This window comes from Triturus cristatus, chromosome 3_1 (assembly GCF_964204655.1).
Source record: "Triturus cristatus chromosome 3_1, aTriCri1.1, whole genome shotgun sequence".
NCBI lineage: Eukaryota > Metazoa > Chordata > Amphibia > Caudata > Salamandridae > Triturus > Triturus cristatus.
Genome location: NC_140583.1, coordinates 735,908,354 through 735,931,633, shown reverse-complemented (window position 1 = coordinate 735,931,633; position 23,280 = coordinate 735,908,354). Strand labels below are relative to the sequence as shown.

The 23,280-nt window shown below is 45.0% G+C and overlaps 1 protein-coding gene across 4 annotated transcripts in view; it reads right to left on the bottom strand.

Annotated features, from left to right (window-relative positions):
* AP2A2 (adaptor related protein complex 2 subunit alpha 2) overlaps window positions 1–23,280 on the bottom strand; it is a 495,736-nt gene that overhangs the window by 114,703 nt on the left and 357,753 nt on the right. For all 4 annotated transcript variants that reach the window (XM_085644892.1, XM_085644893.1, XM_085644894.1 and 1 more), the window contains exons 5-9: window positions 18,613–18,742; window positions 17,556–17,657; window positions 5,629–5,737; window positions 5,138–5,288; window positions 4,110–4,278 (exon numbers count right to left, since the gene is read on the bottom strand). In XM_085644892.1, coding sequence (XP_085501018.1) covers window positions 4,110–4,278; window positions 5,138–5,288; window positions 5,629–5,737; window positions 17,556–17,657; window positions 18,613–18,742 — 661 coding nt within the window. The remainder of the gene's footprint in view (window positions 1–4,109; window positions 4,279–5,137; window positions 5,289–5,628; window positions 5,738–17,555; window positions 17,658–18,612; window positions 18,743–23,280) is intronic.

The window sequence follows — 23,280 nt, the reverse complement described above, 5'->3', positions numbered from 1 at the left end:
AGTTTGGACAAAAAAAAAATGCCTTGCTGTAGGAAAGGAAGAACCTGTTGAAGCTTTACCATATGGAAATGTTCTGACAGTATGTAGTGGTTTAATTCTCAGAGATCCAAAATTGGTCTTAAGGAACCATCCTTTTTGGGGAATTAGTAAATACAGAGAGTAAACCCCTGAACCTTGGTACTGAAATGAAACTGATTTTATGGCTCCCTTTTGTAAGAAAGATTGCACCTCTTGTTTGAGTGACTGCAAATGGTCTGACGACAATTTGTGAACGCGAGGTGGAATGTTTGGTGGATTGGAGGCCAGCTCCAGACAACCATGCTGGACAAGGTCTAGCCCCCATTTGTAGGTTGTTCTAGTTTATCAAATGGGGAGAAACTGTTTAAGTTTTCTCTCGACAGGTGTCGAGTGATCGAGGGGGAAGTGTGGGCACATCACTGTTTATTAGGGGAAGTTGTGTTACGTGGTGTGGCGCCTTTACCACTGCCTTTGGAATGGTTTCCTCTATATGCTCCTCTGTAGAAACCTCTAGAGGAAAAGGATTGGTTGTTTCCTTTGTAACAGGAAGCATTTAGGTCTGAGGATGTTGTTGTGGACCCTGCTCTGTAAAATAAGCGGCAAAAATAGCCTCTATTGGATGGGGACTGTAGCCCTCCCATGGAGTTTGCCACGTCAGTGTCCTTTTTCATCTTTTCTAAGGATTGGTCAACTAAAGGACCAATCAGGCGTCCCTTGTCAAAGGGGCGGTTCAAAATGGACTCTTGAACCTCAGGCTTAAACCCAGAGATCCTAAGCCATTCATGCCTTCTAAGGAGAATGCTGGTATTGATCTCTCTAGCTGCAGTGTCAGTTGCATCTAAAGCACATCTTATTGAGGAGTTAGAGATGAGTTTCCCCTCTTCAACTAACTGCTGTGCCTTAGTTTTATGTTCGTCTGGGAGATATTGAAGCAATTGCTCCATCTCATCCCAGTGTGCCCTGTCGTACCGAACTGGTAGTCCCTGTGTGTTTGCGAGGTGCCAGTGATTAGCAGCTTAAACAGCTACTCGTTTTCCAGAGGCATCTATTAGTTTGGATTGTTTATCTGGGGGAGTTGAATCCCCAGAAGTTTGCGAGTTAGCTCTTTTGCGAGCATTGGACACTACTAGGGAGTCAAGAGGTAATTGTCCCTTAATAAACACAGGATCTGATGGTGAGGGTTTATATTTTTTTTATCTACCCTTGGAGTTAAAATACGTGCTCTGACAGGGTCTTTAAAGATATTATCTGCATGTCTCATCATGCCTTTAAGCATAGGGAGTGTTTAACTTGACCTATGTGTGGACTCAAGTGTTTCAAATAGAAAGTCCTCTTCTAATGTTTCTATATGTAATGGAACCCCATGATACTCTGGCTATGAGCTGTTGATAAGTCATATTATCATCTGGTGGTGATGGTTTTTCAGGATAAAGGTCTAGCTCATTGCCTACTGGAGGGTCAATGATGTAATCATCACATGCGTTCGCAGGCAAATGAGTATCATCATCACCCTGATCCACATCTGTATCTGTAGGCGGAGATCCCCGAGGTGTTATATATAATGGATCTTTAACTATTAATTGTGGATAAGATGGTGGAGGTGGAGAGGGTTGTGGGGCAGGATAAACATGGCTAGTAGCCATGTCCTCCTCCTTCAGGAGAAGGTTATCAGAAGTGTCCTCTGCAGGAATCTTGTGTTTTGCTGGATTTCTTGCCAAAATGTGTCCAGTATCAGATTAAAATGAATTTTCTTTTGTTTGGAATCAAATTTGGCGTTAAGAACAGCTAAAATTGGTTCTGGAGGCTTGAGAACATTGTCCTTGGATTTCGTCGTGGAAATCGACTTGTCTTTAGAATGTTTCGGCTTCGAAGCGTGTTTGTGTTTAGAAGTGCAGGGGTTTCAGCTCCGAACCATATTTGTCCGTGGAGCCTGATGATTTTGGATCCGAAGGTAATTTCGGCCAACTCGGTCCCGAGCCGGAAGGCTTGGCGGTTTGTTTCAGTGCCGAGCCGGGAGGCAGAGCGTCAGAAACATTGTCTCAGTGACAACCTTGGCCAGAAGACAGAGGTAGTGCCGTAGCCTTATGAGTTCTGGAAGAGGATTTAGGGGGCAAAGGGTCTTCGGTACTCAGAGCACCCTGTCCCAGAGGCACATCTTTAGACTCCAGATCAATCACGGAATCGGACTCTGGAATGGAGAGGGCCTCTTCTTCTGCAGAGGATGATTTGATCTCTTCTTGTTCGGATTCTTCCCCAAAAATATCTGGAGCGTGTTGGATGCTTTGGCACTGCATCTCTCGTCGTCGAGCCCGATGATCGCGGAGACTCTTCTTGGACCAAAACAACTTACAAGCGTTGCAATCTTCCTCCCTGTGCTCCGGAGAGAGGCACAAGTTACAAACTTGATGTAGGTCAGTGCGAGGGTATTTAGCGTGGCACTCAGGAAAGAACTGGAATGGAGTCTGTTCCATCGGTAGAAGGCTGACCCGACGCAGCAAGGCCCAATGGCCGCCCACAAGGGTTTTGAATGGTTGAGTTTGTTGAGCGATCCAATATGCAGAGAACAGGGAAACTCGTACGGAAAAAATATCGTCGAGGGTAGAGTGGATTGCGCACCGAGGGGAACCCGAAGAACTGTTTTCAAACTGAATGTCAGAACCCGATGGCAGAAAAACACGCATTAATAAAATGGTAATAAATACCATTTTATTATGTGTCGCACGCTCATGCTGTTACAACGCAAGGGCAGGGGGCTGGGATGATTCAAGCAATTGCACTATTACTTCAGCACACTGCCAGGGCACATGTCAGATTGGCTGGCTGCCTACAGCCAGCCAATCTGACCTGCGCATGCAGACTGCAATCCCAGGGCTGAGAAACAGCTGAGGGATTGTAGCCGAAGGCCACCAGCCTCAAAATTAGCACAGGGTTAGCAAGCTCCAACCAATCCTGGAAGTGCATTGGTTGGTTTCGGGTTGTGCAAGGGAGGAAGTCCTTCCCTTTCTGCCCGAGTCAGCGCCGAGGAGAGAAGATAGAGATGGCAACCGGAACCCTCCAGCAAAAGCAACATGTAAATTGTGAGTTTTCTGGGCATCGCGCTCTACCATGTTTACATGCTGCCAGCTGCTACTGGTAAAGCGAATGGGAAGCTCTTTTCCCCAAACCCTCCTGCCTCTCAGCACAGATCCCCAAACCCTCCTGCTTCTTACCACAGAACGATGAAGTGAGATGTAGTGAGCTGTGATGTTGTGCTTTAAAATGCGGCAGTCTTTAAAGTGTGTCAGTCTTAAACGCTTCCCTGAACAGAATACCTCAACCTCTGTCGAAATTCACCTCCTTCTGTGCCCGTCCCAGAGCCCACCGTCAGGCTGGGTTCACCTATAGGAGGCAAAGTTTCACCTGAGGATGGAGCCATGATGACCCACCTACATTCAGCCTACAAGCAGCAATGGATCTCTAGCCAATCACAGGACATCAAACATTTTACATGTTGATTTCTACTTACTCTCACCAAACCCCTCCTCCCACTCCACTATACATGAAACGATCACTAAATCAGTTACCACCCAAACTAAGGGGTCTGTTACTGTTAATGGTTTGCAACTACTCCAATCGCAGACCACTGATAACATACCTTTGCGACTTTTAAACACCACCTCCTATATGAGATAGGTAAAGTATCACAGAAGCCTTTTTAAGGCATCTGGAAGATTTGTCTGAATCATAAAAGGGCCTTTGCACATTGTAAAAAAACATTTTGATGTGCTAACACTCAATTTTGCAAAATGCAGTGCCTGCAACAACAAAAGTGCATTGACATTAGACCCCAAGAATCAACACAATACTGAACCATTAACAAAGACAATTCCTGAAGGCTGTATTTCCAGCATACCATATGCTCTATTAAATTTAATATTTGGTCGTCTTTCATAGCAGAGTAAGCCACCAAAATAAATTGGTGAAACTGAAACTCTATGAGGAAACAACCTACTTTTTAAAGTTCATTTCACAGATTGAAAAGAAACATGTTAATAATGGCCAAATGCTACAAACTTTTGTGGCCGTACTAATGTATCCAATTCCTTTAATACCTTTAATGCATTGATGACGGTCTCTATATGCGTTTTGACAGCTTCATGGGAAAATTCGGAGCTAGCGAGCGTACACATGCTTTCCAGGGCGAGGTAGCGAAGATTTGTCTCTCTGTGTTGTAGGAACTGACCCAGCTGGTTACAGGCTCGAACAAGAAGATTGGGTTCACTGTGGAGAATGGAAAGAAGGTAAGAAAGGAAAGGAACCCGTAGTGTAGGAAACCCTAGTTTGATACCCTGTAGACACAATTAAGCTCAGAGGTTTGGTATGCATCCTTGAAGGTCAAAGAAAGAGGAAACTCTTGATGAATTTGCAAGCATCTGTGAGTAATTATAAGCTTCACAGTTTAGAGTGTCCACAGACTATTAGAGCGAAGTATGCACTGCATGAAAAAATATATAAAAAATGTCATAAAGGTTTCAAAAAATTCTGAGGCACACCATTTCAAGTGCACCTAAAATATTTAGACTGACTTCTAAATATGTATGTGAAGGGTGACAAGCAGAACATATTCTGGTGTTGGAACAATGGAGCCTCTAGAAGTACACTAGTGTGGTGGGAATTATTCCGATAGTAGTTAGGATAAATGACACAGCATGCAAATACTGAACTTTGTTTTAGCAGTGTCTTCTTGGTCAGGTAAATATTGGACATTTATTCGAAAGATTTTTTTTTTTTTTTTTTTTTAACTCAGCCTTACGATGGCACAGAAAAGGTTGCCGATATCTATAAACTATCCACTGAACACAACTGAAGGAGACACCACAATAATCAATACTTCCCTGTTGAAGCACCCACACTCTAGGCCCATTTTTCTTTCATAGCGAGTCCCTCCCCACTCTGTCCTCCCTCAGAAAGTCCCTGAGCACTTTGCTCATGTGATTTATCGGAGCACCTGGTTGAATGCAATGTTACAAGTGCCTACAACTGGAGAGTGGCTCTACTTTGTAAACCGTATACTATAGGATTGCAACAGGCACTTCTACATCGTATGCAGCTTCATTCTGTGCAACATCTCCCTGCTCACCTGTCATGATGGATGATCAAACTTATGGCTTCAAACAGCACGGCATTCTTTGCATTTGAGTGCTGAACCTTCTTAGACTTTGGTGGCTCCTGTGCCTTGTTCAGTATGGTCTCAAGACACTCTGTCAGACGGCCGCGCACTGCTGGGTCCTCTGGTAAGAAGAGTCAGAAACACACAAGAACTGATCAGTCCCACTTCTCAAGAAGTTCATCAATTGTCGTGACCTAAACACTGCTAGGTTTGGCATGAAACTAGACAGCAAGTCTTTACTCTTTATTGAGAATATTTGATGTTGGAAGTTATGAAGAAGTTCAATAAACGCTTTTAAAAGGTTTTGTAAGTACATGTCTTAGGAAATGACTTTGGTGACAAATGTTCTTGCCTATTTCTCAGGTGTATACTTGGAAATGCGAACTCTTCTCAGTAAACCCCGCTGACTCTTCATAGCATTCACCCCTTCACCCTCCAGTTTTCCACCTATGTCAAGTTACCTGGAGGTGGGTAGCACTGCAATAGCCTGAGAAGCTTCACAGAGAGCCAAGGGGCTGGCACAAAGTAATAGGTGTAATCTTGAAGATCTGTTGATGCAGACGTCACAATCTGGAAAAGAAGGTGCAGGAGGTGTGAGCAACATCAAAAGGCCAATCTTTATTCCAAACATTTAAGTCCCATCTAAAGGGATGGATAAAATCAATAAAAGCCAGTAAGGCCCAGTCTCACCAATCAACACCAACAGCAAGAAATCCCATTCGTTTTTTCCACTATTCTGTTTTTGTTTGGGCCAAAGGGCCTGTTTTTAGGCTTCAAACAGCTAACATTTGACCATTTCTGATAAAAGCGCAATTAAAATGACATTATTCTTTAGAAAGCATCACAGCAAAGCTCGAAGAATCAAAATTGAAAGAAAACAATACAATCACTCTGCTATTTGCATCATTCCCGAAAAAACAACTTGGTCATCAACAGAGATGTAAAACACTGATCAAGTGAACCTGAATTCCATTTTATTAACCTAATAGTTTATTTTTCAAAACATGTAACTTGTACTAGTTAATTATTTACCATGTTTGCTTTACCTGAAGTAATGCCCCCAGACCCCATCTGCGAAATTAGCCAATAGGTTGCAGTTCTGAGCTTTTGTGGCTTTTTACTATCCAAAAAACGCCTTGTATATCAATGACTCAACTGGTATTGTGTTAAATGTAACCAACATGGAAAGGTATTGCAAACATTTCTTAAGACCTATTTTGAACAGTGCAATTCGCCCAGTATTAAGTGCAGCCAACAAACAAGTGGGATATTATATGTGCCTCCATATTAATAAAGGAATTTTCTGCTAAACACACTAACTGTACAAATCGTTTAGGAGTAAATGAGTTTTAATAGGTTACATTGAGAAACGTAGGCTCTAGAAGACTTGGCTGGAAAGAAATGTCTTAGCGACACTTTACAGCCTCCTTTAGGTGGTCAGTTATTGAAATTATCAAGAAAAAGTGACAAAAGTAATATATACAAGTGTTGAAACATTTTTTATTGTTTTCATAGCAACAACTCAGTACAAACCCCGCTTCCTCCCCGGCCAAAGAATATATTGCACATACAGAGTTACCAGCCAATATCCGGGAGAATAAGCGTCCAGCCCATACGGGCCCTCCCCCCTCCCTCCCCACCCCATGTCAGTGTGCCTCCTGTCTTTCGCCTCGCTCCTGATGTGCCCCCTCCCTGCCATAAATCAGACATGGGGGCCCACCCTCCACTAGAGAACCATGGCCTTCCCCCGCGCTTTAGCCACACCCTTGCTTCCAGTGCTCGCTACTACTCCCCTTCTACTCCCCGTTCCCTGCCTCCTCCTGCCCGCCAGATGTGTCCCCCTCTGTCCCGTTGTTAGCCATCAGCCCCTGAAGTTCCACCACCAGCGCCTCCCACGCACGGGCTGTCGCCAGCGCTTTTTCGTCAGCCCTCCGAAGAGCTAATTGCAACCGGAGCGCACCCTCCGCCCCCGCCCAACGCGCAAAGGCCGCCCTCCACCGCAAGAAGCTAGGCCCCGTCCTGGACTTCCAGTGCATAGTCAGTTCCCTCTTGGCCATTATCAATCCTAAGTCGTAAAACTTGCTAGTGACCTTCGTCCGGCGGGTGTGTGGGAACCAAAGCAGTAAACAGGCCCCAAGGTCTGGTTCAATAACACGGTCCGTCACCTGATTCAGGCAATCCAAAACCTCTGCCCAATAATCCCCCAACTGAACGCAGGACCAAAACATGTGACGAAAATCAGCACCCTCTCTTCCGCACCGCGGGCATTGCGAGTGCGCACCCCCAAAATATTGCAATATTTTAACCGGCGTCAAATATGCCCTGTGCAACGTAAAACATTGAACCAACTGGAACCGGGCATTGCGCGTTCCCTTCCAGGCCCGCCGCACCAGCGTGGTCCAGGTAGTCTCGGGGATCAGTTTCTCAAGGTCCAATTCCCACTTGCCCCTCAAGGCGGCAAGGGGTGGTAGGTCTTCCGACGACAGAACAAAAGTAATATACACAAGAGCCACATTCAATTTAACTCTAAACTGAAGGCCCATCAAAACATAATTTCATTTTAAATGTTTTTTAAATACCAAAGAACATAAGATACCAAAATGAAATGAATATCACTATTCCGAACAATATGAACAAGTCTAGTGTAGTATCCTTCCTTCAGTGTTTTAGAACTCTCCTTTACTAGGGTTCCTTATTCTTAGAACCTTACATGGTTGTATTCTGTTGAAGGAATGTTGATGTTGGAAATGGAGAAGGGTTGAGAGAGAGACAGAGGGAGCTGAAGGAAGAAAGCGGAGGAGTTGGATGCATCTTACAATAAATACATATAGTTTTCAACAAAGCGTGGACATTTTACATTGGCAACAAGCGGCAAGAACCAATCAGCACCTTATATTTCACCTCAACTCCACTGACAGCCATAAGGATCCTTTCCCTACAGTAAGGCATCTCGCTTCGAATATGGACTTTAATTTTTGGGGGGGGGGGGGGGGTGCTGTTAAACGAGCATTTGCTTTGTGCTCTAATTATTTCAATACCACTGTATTTAGAGACCGTGAGTCTCATTGAGAACCGCTCAGTGAACCGCGCAACACAGCTGATGATCCGCGTGCCGGCAACAGCTAACTTATCTCTGTGCCTAGATACGAAACATCACAAAGCGCTCCCAGCACAAGCGTGGTGTTTTGCCATCAGTACTTACCATCCTCAGGCAGTTTAAGTCAGTCTATCTTATCTAGATGCAAGATGTGACCGGGCATATTGTCTTACTGAGCCATTCTCGACACGCAGGATCAATTAGAATTAAAGCGATTCAACGCGACATCCCATGTGACTATGAAGACTATTCCATGCACTGTCATATGTCACTAGGAAGCCAAAAGTAGAGCGGCCATATTGGTTTGGGAACGGCTTTATATTTGCCACTACTGTCTAGTACCATTGAATTTCTTATTTGCAGGTGGATCTCGGTATCTATCGGATCCTGGTGTATTAACTTAATACTTTTCAGGTGGTCCCCCAGTATCTACAGGATACTGGCTTTCTTTAAATCATGCAAAACATCTCCTGACCTCCATTCTTTTGGTTACATACAGGGAACCTCGATAGAAATGGGGAAAATGCAAGAATGTTTTTGCACCTTATGCATGTGTTTGTGGAAAGTCCTTAAGTGCAGAAAAGAAAACGTCTTTATTCTTACATTGTTTGGGTCCAGAAGGCCAAGACATTTTAGAACAGCTACTTGATTTAATAACAGAAGCAGCACATGATTTAAATGAATATAAAATATGTCTTTACATTTTTTACCAAAGGTATAAGCAGCATTTTAAAGAAGTCATTTTGGTAAATGCATGCAAAGAGTGGGTGAAACAGTGTTAGAATACATCGTTGTGTTGAGGAAACTCGCTTCAACTTGAACTTTTGGAGGGATTTCGAGAGGAGCATTTGAGGGATCAATTTATGTTGGGTTGTAATGTAAAGAAAGCCAAAGAAATGTGTTGGCAGATAGATAATACATCCTTCAATGAGGTACTCACTATAACAAAAACCTGCGAGCACAGTATAGCATGTGTGGATGAATTAAAGAAAGGGGAAATCAATGACGGTAAAGAAAGGGGCGTACATGTTGCTCAATCTTTAAAAAAGAGTAAGGAACAAGAGTTACACAAAGGTTGGGAAAGAAATAGATTAATGCTAAAAACAAAAAAGACATTCCAAGGCAAATGTTATAGATGTGCGGAATATGGACATGTAGCTAGTTACAAGGAGTGCATTAGGTGAAAGGCCAAATGTAAGTAGTGTAAGCGCAAGGGCCATGTGCCCAAGTATTGCAAGAGTGGCAATAAAAAACTAAATCAAGAGACAGGAAGTAAGTGATGAAGAAAGAGTAGTGTTACAAGTCATGGAGGTGGGTGATGGTGGGCCATTCGAAACTGTACAAATATAGAATGTGCCAGTATGCATGTTATTTGATTCTGGTGCTCTAATTACGCCCTTCCCCCAGTATGTATATCTGAATAGGTTGAAAGGCAAGGGTGTCCTTCATAAGCCTGACATCCGCTCAAAGGGATACAGAAGGGAACAGATTAAGTTTTGTGGAGAAGTGTGGCTCACTGGTTAGAGGAGGCAGACCTGGAAGCAGAGGTCAGCCCGGGACCAGGGTTCAATTCCCGGCTCGGCTGGGTCTTGAGTCCAAAATGTCCATGGCCTCGACAATTCTCGCTCTGGTGCCTACTCAACTCATGGGTTCACACTCTGCGACTCTGGGCAATAGCTTGCTTAATCTCCACAACGGCCCCTCGCGGCGGGATGCCTGGCTTTCACCTTGCGGATGCCCTGCCGGGTTATCTCACAGGGGAATACCAGGACGGGTTCCCTAAGCAAGCGCTTAGAGACCGCTTGGTGATTTGCGCTATATAAATTCCTGTACATTTACATAAGTTACGAGGATACTTTATAGGTTGCATCAATAGGAATAGGAAAAAGATATAATTCAGTGAGGGATAATTCCGTTATCAGTTGGTTTCTCCAAAAGAATTTGATGATTTACTTGAATGAATGGGCCGCGGGGAGACTAAGAGAAGTTAAGAAAATTATAATGGGTGCTAACAGAAAACAATTGGAATGATTGTGTCAAGTAAACATGGTTAGACCGGATAATGAACAGTTGTTCCCAGAAGAGTTCGGAGAGAAATTGGGCTGTCTAAAAGGGTATGCCCCTAAATTAAAAATAAGCAACATTAGCGGTGTTCTCATCAAAGTGAAAGAAAAGATTAAAAGAAGAACTTGAAAAATGACAGGAGAATGTGATTATAGAAGAAGTTGAAGCCACAGAACGGCTTGCACCTGTGGTCATAGCACATGTGGGAATGGAGAAGCCAGATTGTGTGTTGACTTAAGGGAGTTCAACAAGTGTGTTGTAAGCGACCATGGACCTTGGCCAATACTTACGAAATGTTGTCATTACTAGAAGGGGCAAAATGCTACTCATCTATTGACCTCACCTCTGCATATCACCAGGTGAAATTAAACCAAGACACACAAGACTTGACTGCCTTCATAACGCCTTTTGGAACTTTTAAATTTCTCAGGATGCGGTTTGAGCGAATTTTTGCTGCAGCAGTCTTTCAGAGAATGATGGAGTATTTTGAGGGGGTAGGTGGTGTAAAAATCTATCAAGACGACCTGTTCAATTTTGGAAGTAGTGTAGAAGAGCGCAATAAACGGTTGAGGGAAGTCTTAGGACAGTTGAATGAGAATGGTTTAACATTAAAAGCAAGAAAGTGTAACTTCAATCTGTGGTACTGTAAATTTTGGAACCATGTTGGTAGCATGGTCCTACCCTGCCGATTTTGGTATCAGCGAACCGCAAATGACTAATGCGGTATGTATGAGTGTTTTCGTCATGTTTCACCGATGAATTCACCGTGTATACGATACTACATGTCGAACCCTCGGGTTCCATTTTAAAAGGGTAACCATTTTGTGGTTGCCCTCACATAGGCTGCGCATTGAGGCCATGCCTAGGCCTAAAGGACACGCAATCTTTCTTTGACTTCTTTGTGACCTATGCAAACTGACTCCGCTGCCCGAGGTCAGTCCTGCCCGGCTGGTTCCTTTTACTGCGGCCTTATGGGATTAGCATCAGGGCCCAACACATCATAAAGTCGTGCATCCCACACGACTTTGACTAATCTCTTTTACACCTGACTCTGTTTCCTACTTTATGGCTCGTTTTACGAGGAGGAGGTGTCCGTTTTATTGGGGTCTGCTGATATCTGATGAGGGTTCTGAGCCTCGCTGGGTAAATAATTATGCGCTGACCGAGCTGAAATGTGGGATTATCATCATGACTGTGCTCTTTCTTTGAAGCGAAAATATGTGAACGACCACTTGTAAAATAGGGGCGGTGTTGCCCAGAGCGTAATATTCTGTATATAAGAAAAGACTGGTTTTTGGTTGGGAGCAGTCTCCTGAGAACATACACCGTGCTGTACTTCTCGGATACCTGTGATTGGTCTGCAGCCAATAAATACGATCTTTGACTTCATCTAGAAGACTCTGTGTTTCTGTGGTCTGAAACAGGAAGAACTCGAAGTCTTCGGGTGTGTCCCCTGGCACCGCTGGGTTGGTTCTGAAAAACCCAGTACTTCAAATCTCACTGAAATCGATCACTTCGGTCATAAAATTACACCCTCAGGTATTGAACCAAGGAAGGAGTTGACTAATACCAGAAACAGCGTGGCCACAACAGCATGCAAGGAGAAAGTAGTCCAATTTTTAGATATGTCGGAATACTACAATAAATTCATTTTGTCATTTGCAGAGAAGATGCAAAACACGAGAAGATTATTGGAAAAGGGTATGTCGTTTATGTGTAACTCTAATTGTAGGAAAGAGTTCAACTTGGTGAAACATGCTAATCGGAGTCTGCGTCATTGAAGAGTTTTGAGATATGTCAAGATACCATAATCATGTCGGACGCAAGTTCAGTAGGCCTAGGGGCAATGCTGCTACAGGAACAAGATGCTGCGCAACATACCATTTTATTTATTTCTCCAAGTCTAAAGAGGGCAGAGATCAACTACTCTGTGGTTGAGAAAGAAACCAAAGTAGTCTTTTGAGCAGTACGTAAGTTGACGAAGTGTGTTTGGAGATGTGCTTTTTTAGTCAAAAACAGACTATAAACCACTCAGATAGATCTTGGAGAGGAAGGGAAATAATAACTTTACATCTCGGAAAAGAAAGTGAGTGGTATCATTACAGGAGTTTTAGTTCAGCGTGATTATGTATCAGGTATGAACAATAATCTAGCGGATTGTTGTTCATGTCTGGTAGAGAAGAACATGGCAGATGAGTTAGAAGGCGAGGGTGATATTAGCAAGGATGAGGACTATGTAGTATTCCTGATCAGGGACAGTGTAATCGACGAGGATTGATGAGTGGATTGTGGAACTAGGTAACGAAACAAAATTGCAAACAGTGATCAAGGAAATCAAAGAAGATTGTAAGGGATACTCAAAATCAAATGAGATTTGAAACCATTTTGGTCAGTGGGGTCTTAAAATGCATATCAGGATGGGCTGTTACTATGAGGAACTAGACTGATTCCTCCTAGTAGTGTGAGAGAAAATCTTATAGAATTTGCAAGATGACAGTCATCTGGGTATCTCAAAAACCAAATAAAGATTAAGACCAATGTATTGGTGGCAGGGGATGTACATCCAAACCGAAAGGACTTTAAAGGAAGTGCAATGAACGTGTGAAGTGTGACAAAACATTGAAATCAAGGCTGCAACCCATGGTCCTGAGAAAACTGCCCAAAGAACCATGGGCGGAGTATGCCATTCCTATTTTGGGCCACATCAGGCTGTCCAGTAGTGATAAATAGGTCATCGTATTTATTGACATGTATGCCACTGGAATCAAGCTATCCTGGCTGAAGAGGGGTGAAACCCCGAAACCGGTCCTAGGATGCTTGTTTACAGCCCAGGGAGGACCTGGCCTGGCAGTTCGGGCTGGACTGTTCCCATGGGGCACAGAGTCAAGACTGATTTGCATATGGCTGGGTCCAAACTGGAATGGCATGGTGAGCAAAAAAACGATGGATTTAGGCCCAGATCTCTGTATGGGGGTGAATGTATGACACTGTTCTGCATTCTGTCCATCAATAGTTCTTTTTGCATGTATTCAAGTTGGCCTGAGGTGGAATTAACTAACTATTAATAGAAGAGATGTAATGGGGTTTCTTGAATGCATCTTTGCGCAAGAAGGCTTTTCCTCCACTCTGTTGTCAGACAGTTGAGTCCAATTTGTGTCTTAGAATATGGAAAGGTTTCTTGATGATAGAGGCATCATTCCCAAGAGAACAGCCTTGTACCACCCAGAGGACAACGGAATGGTGGTAAGGTTCAACTATGTCTTGAAAAAAATTATTCACAGGGCTATGGCTAATCAGTTGTGCTGGAGGAAAGATATCTTTAATAAGGTTAAGAATTATAGTTACCCAACACACAATGACAGGAAAAAAACAACTTTTGAGTCGTTTCGAAAAAGGAAGGCATGCACCTTTCAGTTTGTCCCTCTTGAATGTACGGTAGAACCATGGGAAAAGAAAGAGGTTGAATTGAGAAGGATGCTTGCAAATAAAGAGACTGGAAATGCGGAAAGCTGTCAAGAAGACAGACGTACAAGTTAGAGACATGGTGAGAACAAGATACCCTTGCAAAGAGTCAACTACCCTAAGCTTTAAGTTCTTAACTCCCATGAAAGTGATGATCTGAAGATCATAGAGTATGAAAATTCACTAGGGTAGCTAAATTAACAGACATGACAAGTATTTTAAGTGGTAAAGTCGAATGTCCAAATGAAAAAATGCATACTGGGTTAGGTGGTGTGTGTGTGTTAGGAGAAGCGAAATCTGTCATACCACTCCCAGATATTTGAGAGACGACGTTTAAGAGTTCAACAGTTACAAGGATGTATAAATAGTACATAGAACAATGTATCAGTGTACATTTAAAAATCTTATTTGTATATACATTGACTTTGGATTGTTATCTATGTAATGCTTATAATTTGAACATTATCAAGCTTGTTCCATCATGCATGTTCTGTTGTATGATTACCTTCAGGTTAGATACAGTAACTTATAAGCTTTATTATATTTGTTGTCATTAGCAGGGAGGTGTGTATTATACTTCCTTCAGTGTTTTAGAACTCTCATTTACTAGGGTTCCTTATTCTTAGAAGCTCACATGGTTGTATTAGATGGAAGAAATTTTGATGCTTGAAATTGAGAAGGGTTAAGAGAGACTGGGGAGCTGAAGGAAGGAGGCGGAGGTGCAGGATGTATCTTACAATAAATACATCTCATTTTCAACAAAGCGTGGATTAATCCTTTTACAATGGCGGCAAGAACCAATCTGCACCTTATATTTCAGCTCAACTCCACTGAACGCCACAAGGATCCTTTTCCAACAGTAAGGCATCTCGCTTTCAATACTGACTTTAATTTTTTTTTGGGGGGTGGGGGTGGAGGGGAGGATGCTGTTAAACGAGCATTGATGTGGTCTTCTACCCCTATCAGGCAACCTACCTCCCTCTGTCATTTGAAAAGAAACCTCAAGAGCCTCTTCTACAAGCAACACCCTGTAGTAGCATAGCTATACATTTTACAGGCTACCGCTAACAATCACCATCCTCACTTCTCCTTTCTTCATTTAACTTCCACTCTTCAATCTCCTGAGCCTGCTTTTTTAAAGCTAATTTTTAATTCCCATAATCCACCTTTTAAAAGTAACTAACAGTGCTACAAACAAAGACTATTCTTTACCACAACAGAGGGTAATCGGAGGTAAATATCAAAAGACCAATTGTCATCTCATCTTTGTGAGCAGAAGGACAGCCACTCTCAAAGACGAGGGTCACCTAAAAAACGTGGCTCTATTGAGCACTCCTGATTTGGCAGAAAATGGTGACCCTTACACCCACTTTTAGCAATACAGGGACCCACATCTTCCTGCTTCTAATTTACATCTGAACTACTTGGACAAAAGTAGTGTCAACTCGGGCTGAAAACCCATCGACTTGGGCAGATCTTCTCCAGTTTGATTAAATACACATGGGCACGAGAGGACAAGCGGGTTGGTTCACTGTGACACGTAGAAAGATGGGTTCTATGACAACTCTGTCTCCACAGGTCAGGGCTCGTACCACTGACAAACTAAGTTTAACAAGATAGTTTCACCCAGACCTAAGGCTACCATAAAGCTAAACAGACGGAAGGAAGTTGGAAATTGAGCTCAGTGAGGAGAATATATATTCTTTTTAAAAACGACGAAACAGAATACTGGAGTAACGTGGCCTGCTGCATTTGTGCTTGGAAACCTGAGTAATATGAGAAAACCAGCATTACGTCTATAAGACAGAAAGCAAGTCCAGAAAGTGTCACCATATCAAGAGACTACCTTCTGTCTTTATGATCGGAGAGGGTAGAAGTACCTTTGTTTTAATGTGATACTACCTATGGACACATACAGTTGTGAGTGGTCGCCTGGGTGCCACGACTGAGAAAGAAAGGTGAAGATGTTTAATCTCTCATATATATATTTCATATTTGTTAATTTGTAGGGCTGCATTACATTCAAAGTTTTAGAGATGGAGTTTGTGAGTTTGTTTTAGGCACTTTACAAGCACAATTGAACTATTAGTTGTAAAATGTGGAATAATACTTGTGAAATGATGGAGCCTATATCTGAAGTAACAGAAGACCATGGTCAATACATCTATATTTTGGCCTCACAGCACTTGTGTAGATAAGGAAATGAGTGGGTACTTAATTAGATAGCACATGGATATATATATATGGGGGCAAGGGACTCCGACAACTATTGCCTGCGACCCAGAGGTCGATAGAGGCATGGAAAGCAGCTGAGAGGCAAATGAAATGGGACAAAAAGCGTACAATGGAAACATCGCTATGGGAAGGCGTTCACCTACCTGAACTGGAGTATCTGAAAGGCTTTGAGTCATGGGATATAATGAGAATATCCAAATTGGGAGACCTCCTTGAGAAAGTGTCCCTGATTACCTTTAACACCATACAACAGGAATACCTGTCAAGTGACAACCAAAGATATCAGTACTTGCAACTACAACAGACATGGACGGCAGAGCAGGTTCACACTATAATATACCTGAATATGCACCGCTAGAGGGAAGACGTCTTATGAGACAAATACCGGAGAAAGCTATCTCGTGGACATACAAGACCCTGATGAATAATATCCCAGACAATTTAAAAGGACTCAGGACACAATGGAAGACCACCCTAGGGGAACTGGATGACGTGGACTGGGAGGCTGCCTTAATGCAAACCAGGGAGGTCGCAATTAGACTAAGATTACGACTGATACCATTTAAAATTCTACATTGGACATACCTTAATAGATACCATCTCCATAGAATGGGACAAGCAGAAACTCTAGACTGTTTGCGATGTGGCAGGGACATATATCCATACCCTCTGGGAGTGCCCACTCATACAAACATATCTGGCCCAGATCTTTGAGGAACTTAGCGGACTAATTGGGTCGCAGCTGCCTAGGGAGGCCAAATACGCCCTACTGGGCATACCCTCAGACATATATGTGCCCAGACATACTCTCACCATGTAATTTAGGAATAGTAGTGGCCAAAAGGGATAGAGCAAAGCACTGGGGCCCCCCTCCACTCCAACGATAAATTAATGGAAAACCATGATGGACCTCTATATGGAGGCGGAAAAGGTGACCTACAAAGCAAGAGGGTGCCCAAAGAAATTTACTAAGATCTGGAGCCCCTCGCTGCGCTATTATGGATTAGAAATGTGCAATGAGTCAGGCACTTCCCTACCAGTACTAGAACAACAATAGCAGGCTATGGGGGAACATGTGTATATTACTCTATAACTGTATTTTTCTTGTATTGCTCTGTGTGATAGTATCTGTGCGAACTCCCTCGTCTATATTGTATTGTTATGCCTTCTCAAAAATATCAATAAAAATATTTTATTTTTCAAAGAAAATTGCCGACTAGCAGGACAACCGACAACTGTTACGTCCCTTGAAAACAGACCACCCCACTACATACAATTAAGTCATGGCAGTAAGGAAGAATCCCTTCATTTACAGCCATACAAAGGTGCTCAATTAAAAACAGTGATTTTGCAGAAGACACCAATATCAATTCAAAAACAATATATAAATGCCAAAAGGATATATATTTTGGTTTGTCATGTAGAGAATACACAAGGGGGCATCTGAAAACGTGTGGATGGAATGCAAAACCCACATTATATATGTGCAAAGGCTTCCATTCTCAAGAAAATCACAAAATGTTCCCTTACTCTGCTTAGTCGGGAAACAGCCAAAGACACAGATGTTTTGAACTCTTCTGGGTTCTTCTGCGCCAAAGTGGTGATGAGACTAGTTGCAGCTGTGACCACACCCTGGAAGTCAACAGAAGCCAGAGTCAATACATGCAATTCAAGCTCACATTAGCAAAATGTAGGACTCCTGGAATTGGAGTTGAAACCACTCCCTTGTGCCCCTTATAAGAACCAGCAAAGAGACAAAGCCAAAGCCGCTATACATAAAAACAATGTAGAACAGTAGTACACCGCACACCCCCAAACAGCTTACAACCTGAAGAAAAATGTGAGGGAAAGCCTGCTGTCTGCAGATATAGGGAGAAAGAATTTAAAACATGGCAACTCATGCATTTTGCTTGGCAACTGCTCAAGTGGTGACTCAGTCATTCAAAAAGAAGGAGTAGGATGAGCCATGGACACAACCTTATTACAATAAAATAATTTATAACGCCCCTTCTCTGTGCTGTGAGATGTATGGCCAATCGAACCCATGTGCTCACCATGACAACCTCTACGATTCAACAGAATGAACATATGCATTACATTATCAGGCAGATACAGATAATTAGCGCTCAATAGTAACTGAACTTGTAATGCTGGAATGAATACATTGTGAAGAACTGGCTCAAATTTTAATAGTTTATGAAAATTGCACTACACTGCCATCTGTGAAAGCTACTTTCAGGTTCTATCACTGGAAAACTACCACAATTTGTGATTTTACAGAAACATCTTAATTTCCAAGAATAGGTAATACAGGATATGCTCCAGCTATTTCTCACTGGCTGCAAAACAGGAGGAGTGAGCTGGTTTACTTTCCCTCTCAGCAATGCAACCATAGAGAATATTATCAAGACAAGTTTCTATTTTCATTTACCACAGGTTGTTATGAAACGATCTTCAAAATTAAGAAAAACTTTGGTTGCCCCAGCAAAACTAGAATGCTTTAAATAAAGTAAATGATTAGTCCAATAATGTACCAAGATGTGAAGGGTAGAACAAATAACAGCTAAGAAGCTGGAAAATGAATCACCAGGTGCTGATCGTTAAGAAGATGAACCACACGCGATGTCCAATCCCCCATTGGCACAAGGTCTGAAGACGTTCTGTACAATCGCAATAAGCAGAGGGCAGCACTTTGTTTTACACTGTCCATAGTGTCCCTGAGAAAAGAAAAAGTCTTATTAAATCCAGAATTCAGTTTGAATTTCAGCAGCAGTATTGCTTTCCAGTATGTTTTACATCTGAAACGCAGAAATGATAGGTAATATTTTTCTGCAAAACACAACCCTGTTAAGTACAGCAGCATTCATTATTCAAATAAGCATACTCAAGAACTGTTCTACATGAATTAACAGCAAAGGCAACATGTTAAACCTAAAAGGCTCAATGAACTGAACTCGAGTCAACTACAGAAAGATCAGATGACTGATGTTGGGAGACTGGTTATCATGAAAAAACAGGGAGATCCATCTACTTCCTCATTTAAAGCAAAACAAACTAAATAAGGATCGCTCTTTCAAGAGCAGTCCAATGAACATCAGTTCTCCAGCATTTTTCAGGGCTTAACTGCCACTAACAATGGGAGGTCATTTCAATGCCTATTGTCTGTGAAGGAAGAAACCAGTTCCGTTCCTGTAACGATATATTTGAGCATTGAAACTATTCTAAAGTAACATGCGGTGCATTATTCCAGCATCTACAAATTGGGCCCAGAGACGTTTTGTAGAACAAGTTACTTACCTTCGGTAACGATGTATCTGTAAGAAACATTAGTTAGTTAGATTCCTCACCTTAGAATATCCCCAGGCGTCAGACTGGATCCGGAAGATTTTTCGTCAGCAATACCCCTTGCGCGTCGCTAGGCGTCGTCTGCGGCTCCGCGTCCGTCGTCGGCGTCGTGCGCCGGAATGACGGAGTACTTAGACGCCGCCCTCGCGCGCTGACGTCAGTTCTTGTACATAGCTTTCCGCGCCAGGAACGCAGAGCCATGCAAAGACCGACACTGGTGCCAAAAATAAAATCTAGGGGCCTGAAAAGGATAACCTTAACCCTAGATGTCAGTTCGCAGAACGGGGAGGATGGGTGGGTCGGTGAGGAATCTAACTAACTAATGTTTCTTACAGATACATCGTTACCGAAGGTAAGTAACTTGTTCATCTGAAAGAAACACGTTAGTTAGATTCCTCACCTTAGAATAGATACCCAAGCAATACCATCCCCGGTGGTGGGTCTGCGAACCAAGATCACACCAGAAAGTCCTGGAGGACAGAACGGCCAAAGAAGCCATCCCTCCGGACTTGGCAGTCAAGGCAATAATGCCTGGCAAACGTGTGTAGCGAAGCCCACATTGCCGCCTGACAGATGTCCTGCAAAGGGACACCCCGTCCCAAAGCAGTAGTAGCCGCTGTGGCCCGAGTAGAATGGGCGCGCAGCCCAACAGGAGGGTCCTTTTTTGCCAAGGAGTAACAAATTTTGATGCACAAAACGACCCACCGAGAGATGGTCCGTTTGTGCACAGCTTTCCCCTTCTTAGCACCCACGTATCCAACGAAAAGTTGGTCGTCCACCCGGAACTGCTTTGTGCGGTCCAAATAAAAGGAGAGCGCACGTTTTGGGTCCAGACGGTGGAGTCTCTCTTCCTCTTTGGAAGGATGCGGAGGCGGAAAGAAGGTGGGCAAGGTGACAGACTGCCCAAGATGAAATGGAGTCACCACTTTCGGAAGAAAGGAGGGACGAGGCCGAAGGACAACCTTGTCCGGATGAACAGACAGAAAAGGAGGCTTTGAAGATAAAGCCTGGAGCTCACTCACCCGTCTAGCCGAGGTGATGGCTACCAGAAAAGCAGTCTTAAGAGTCAGAAGACGAAGAGGACAATTGTGAAGAGGCTCAAAGGGAGCGCACATTAGGAATGTCAAGACAAGATTCAAGTCCCACTGAGGCATTACAAAAGGAACAGGAGGGAACGTGTGAGTAATGCCTTTTAGAAAGCGTGTAACTACAGGGGACTTGAAAAGAGAAGGCTGATCAGGAAGCCGCAAGAAGGCAGAGATGGCAGCAAGATAACCTTTCAGAGTGCCCAGGGCAGAGCCCTGCCGGGCCAAAGAAAGAAGAAAGAGGAGAACCTCAGAAAGAGGGGCGGAAAGGGGATCCACAGCCTTTGCTGTGCACCATGCCACAAATTTGTTCCACCGGCAGGCGTATACCGTCTTTGTGGAGGGACGCCTGGCTGCCAGAATGATATCACAGACTTCAGGAGGCAAGTCAAATGGCATCAACTGCCGCCGCTCAATCTCCACGCATGGAGGTGGAGGCTGGACAGGTTCGGGTGGAGGACCGTCCCCTGCTGCTGCGACAGAAGATCCTCCCGAAGGGGCAGACGTATCGGAGGATCGGTCAGCATACTGAGTAGCTCGGGATACCAGTACCTTCGTGCCCAATCCGGAGCCACCAAGATGACTTGGGCCCGGTCACGCCTGATCTTCTTCAGCACTCTGGGCAGAAGTGGTATAGGCGGAAAGGCGTACAACAGACCGCAACTCCACTCGTGACGAAAAGCGTCGCCGAGCGAGTGCCGCCTTGGAAATTCCAACGCGCAGAACTGCTGACATTGCGCGTTCTCTTCGGTGGCGAATAGATCTAACCAAGGCTCTCCCCACTGCTGAAAGAGACCTTGCGCCACTTCGGAGTTCAGACGCCATTCGTGATCCATCATGCACCGGCGGCTGACAAAGGGTCCACGACCCCACCCCGCCCTGTTTGTTGCAATACCACATGGCGGTGGTGTTGTCCGTGAACACCTGCACGACACTTCCCCTGACAGAGGGAAGGAAGGCTTTCAGTGCAAGTCGGATCGCTCTCAACTCCAACAGGTTGATGTGGAGACGAGACTCCGCCGGAGACCAGAGGCCCCTGATCTCCGCCTCTCCCATATGGCCCCCCCCATCCCAGGAGGGACGCATCCATCACTACGACATGCTCCGGTTGGGGAAGGGAGAGGCTCTTGCCCTTGACCCAATCGCGGTCCGTGAGCCACCACTGCAACTGCTGTGCAGTGCCCTCCGAGATCAAGACATGGTCGGACAGGTTGCCGTGATGCTGGGCCCACTGAAACTTCAGGTCCCACTGCAGAGCCCGCATGCGCCGCCTGGCGTGATGCACTAGTAGGATGCAGGAGGCCCTCAGCCCCAGAAGCCGCAACACTAGCCTGACCGAAACCCAGGATAGAGGCCGAAAGATGGGAATCAGGGCCTGTATATCCCGGACCCGCTGTTCCGGCGGATAGACCCGGAACTGCGCCGAATCGAGAACCGCTCCGATGAAGAGGAGCTCCTGAGAGGGACGCAAGTGTGACTTCGGCACGTTGATGGAAAATCCCAGCAAATGCAGGAGATCCGCCGTAGTCTGGAGGTGGGAGACGACTGTCTGGGGCGAGCCCGCCTTCAACAACCAGTCATCGAGATAGGGGAAGACTGGAACCCCTGATCTGCGCAGATGAGCTGCGACCACCGCCATCACTTTCGTGAACACCCGAGGGGCACTGGTGAGGCCGAAGGGGAGCACGGTAAACTGAAAGTGCTCTTGGCCCACCGTGAACCGCAGGTAACGCCGGTGGGCCGGCAGGACGGGGATGTGGAAATATGCGTCCTGCAAGTCCAACGCTACCATCCAGTCTCCAGGGTCTAGGGCAGCTAGAACCTGAGCCAAGGTTAACACCTTGAACCTTTCCTTCCGGAGGAAGGCATTGACGTTCCGGAGGTCCAAGTTAGGGCGTAGGCCCCCTTTGCCCTTCTTGGGAACCAGAAAGTAGTGGGAATAACAACCACGACCTACTTCTGGGCTCGGAACGCGCTCGACGGCCCCCTTGGCCAAGAGGGACGAAACTTCCTCGTGGAGAAGATTCAAATGATCCCCCGAGATACGGTGGTGCTGCGGTGGCATGGCTGGAGGGGTCGTCTCGAAGGGGAGGGAGTAGCCCCTTCGGACGATTTGCAGCACCCACCTGTCCGATGTGATGGACCGCCAGTGGAGCAGGTGATGGCGAACTCTGCCTCCCACTGGCGAGGAATGGGCCTGAAAGCTCGGACTAGGAAGGCTTTGAGGCGGATGCTGCCGGGGCGAATGTGGGCTGACCTAGTCGTCCTCCAGAACCGCCTCGGCGGAAACCACGTCCGCGACAGCGCGCAGGTTGGTTCTGCGGCTGGTGGCTAGGCGCACGTGAGGAGGCACCCCTTCCTTGGCCACGAAAGGGGCGAAAGGTGGAAGTTTGCGACCGCGGGGCCGAGAGGCACAAGGACTTGGCCGTAGCCCGGGAGTCCTTAAAGCGATTCAGCGCACTGTCCGCTTTCTCGCCAAAAAGGCGAGTGCCATCAAAGGGCATGTCCATGAGAGTGCTCTGGACATCGCCCGAAAATGACGTGGACCGCAGCCAGGCGTGACGTCCAAGAGCCACTGTGGTAGAAATGGCCCTACCCAGCGAGTCCGTGGTGTCAAGCCCACATCGGATAGCATGTCGCGCTGCATCCCTCCCATCGGCCAGAGCCTGGGTAAGTCGTGTCCGGACCTCCTCCGGACACAGGGGCAGCGCGTCCTCCACCGCATCCCACAGAGAGTGGGAATAACGGTCCAAGAGACAAGCGGTGTTCAAAGACCGCAGGCCCAAACTAAGGGAGGAGAACAGCTTCTTGCCGAACTGTTCCAG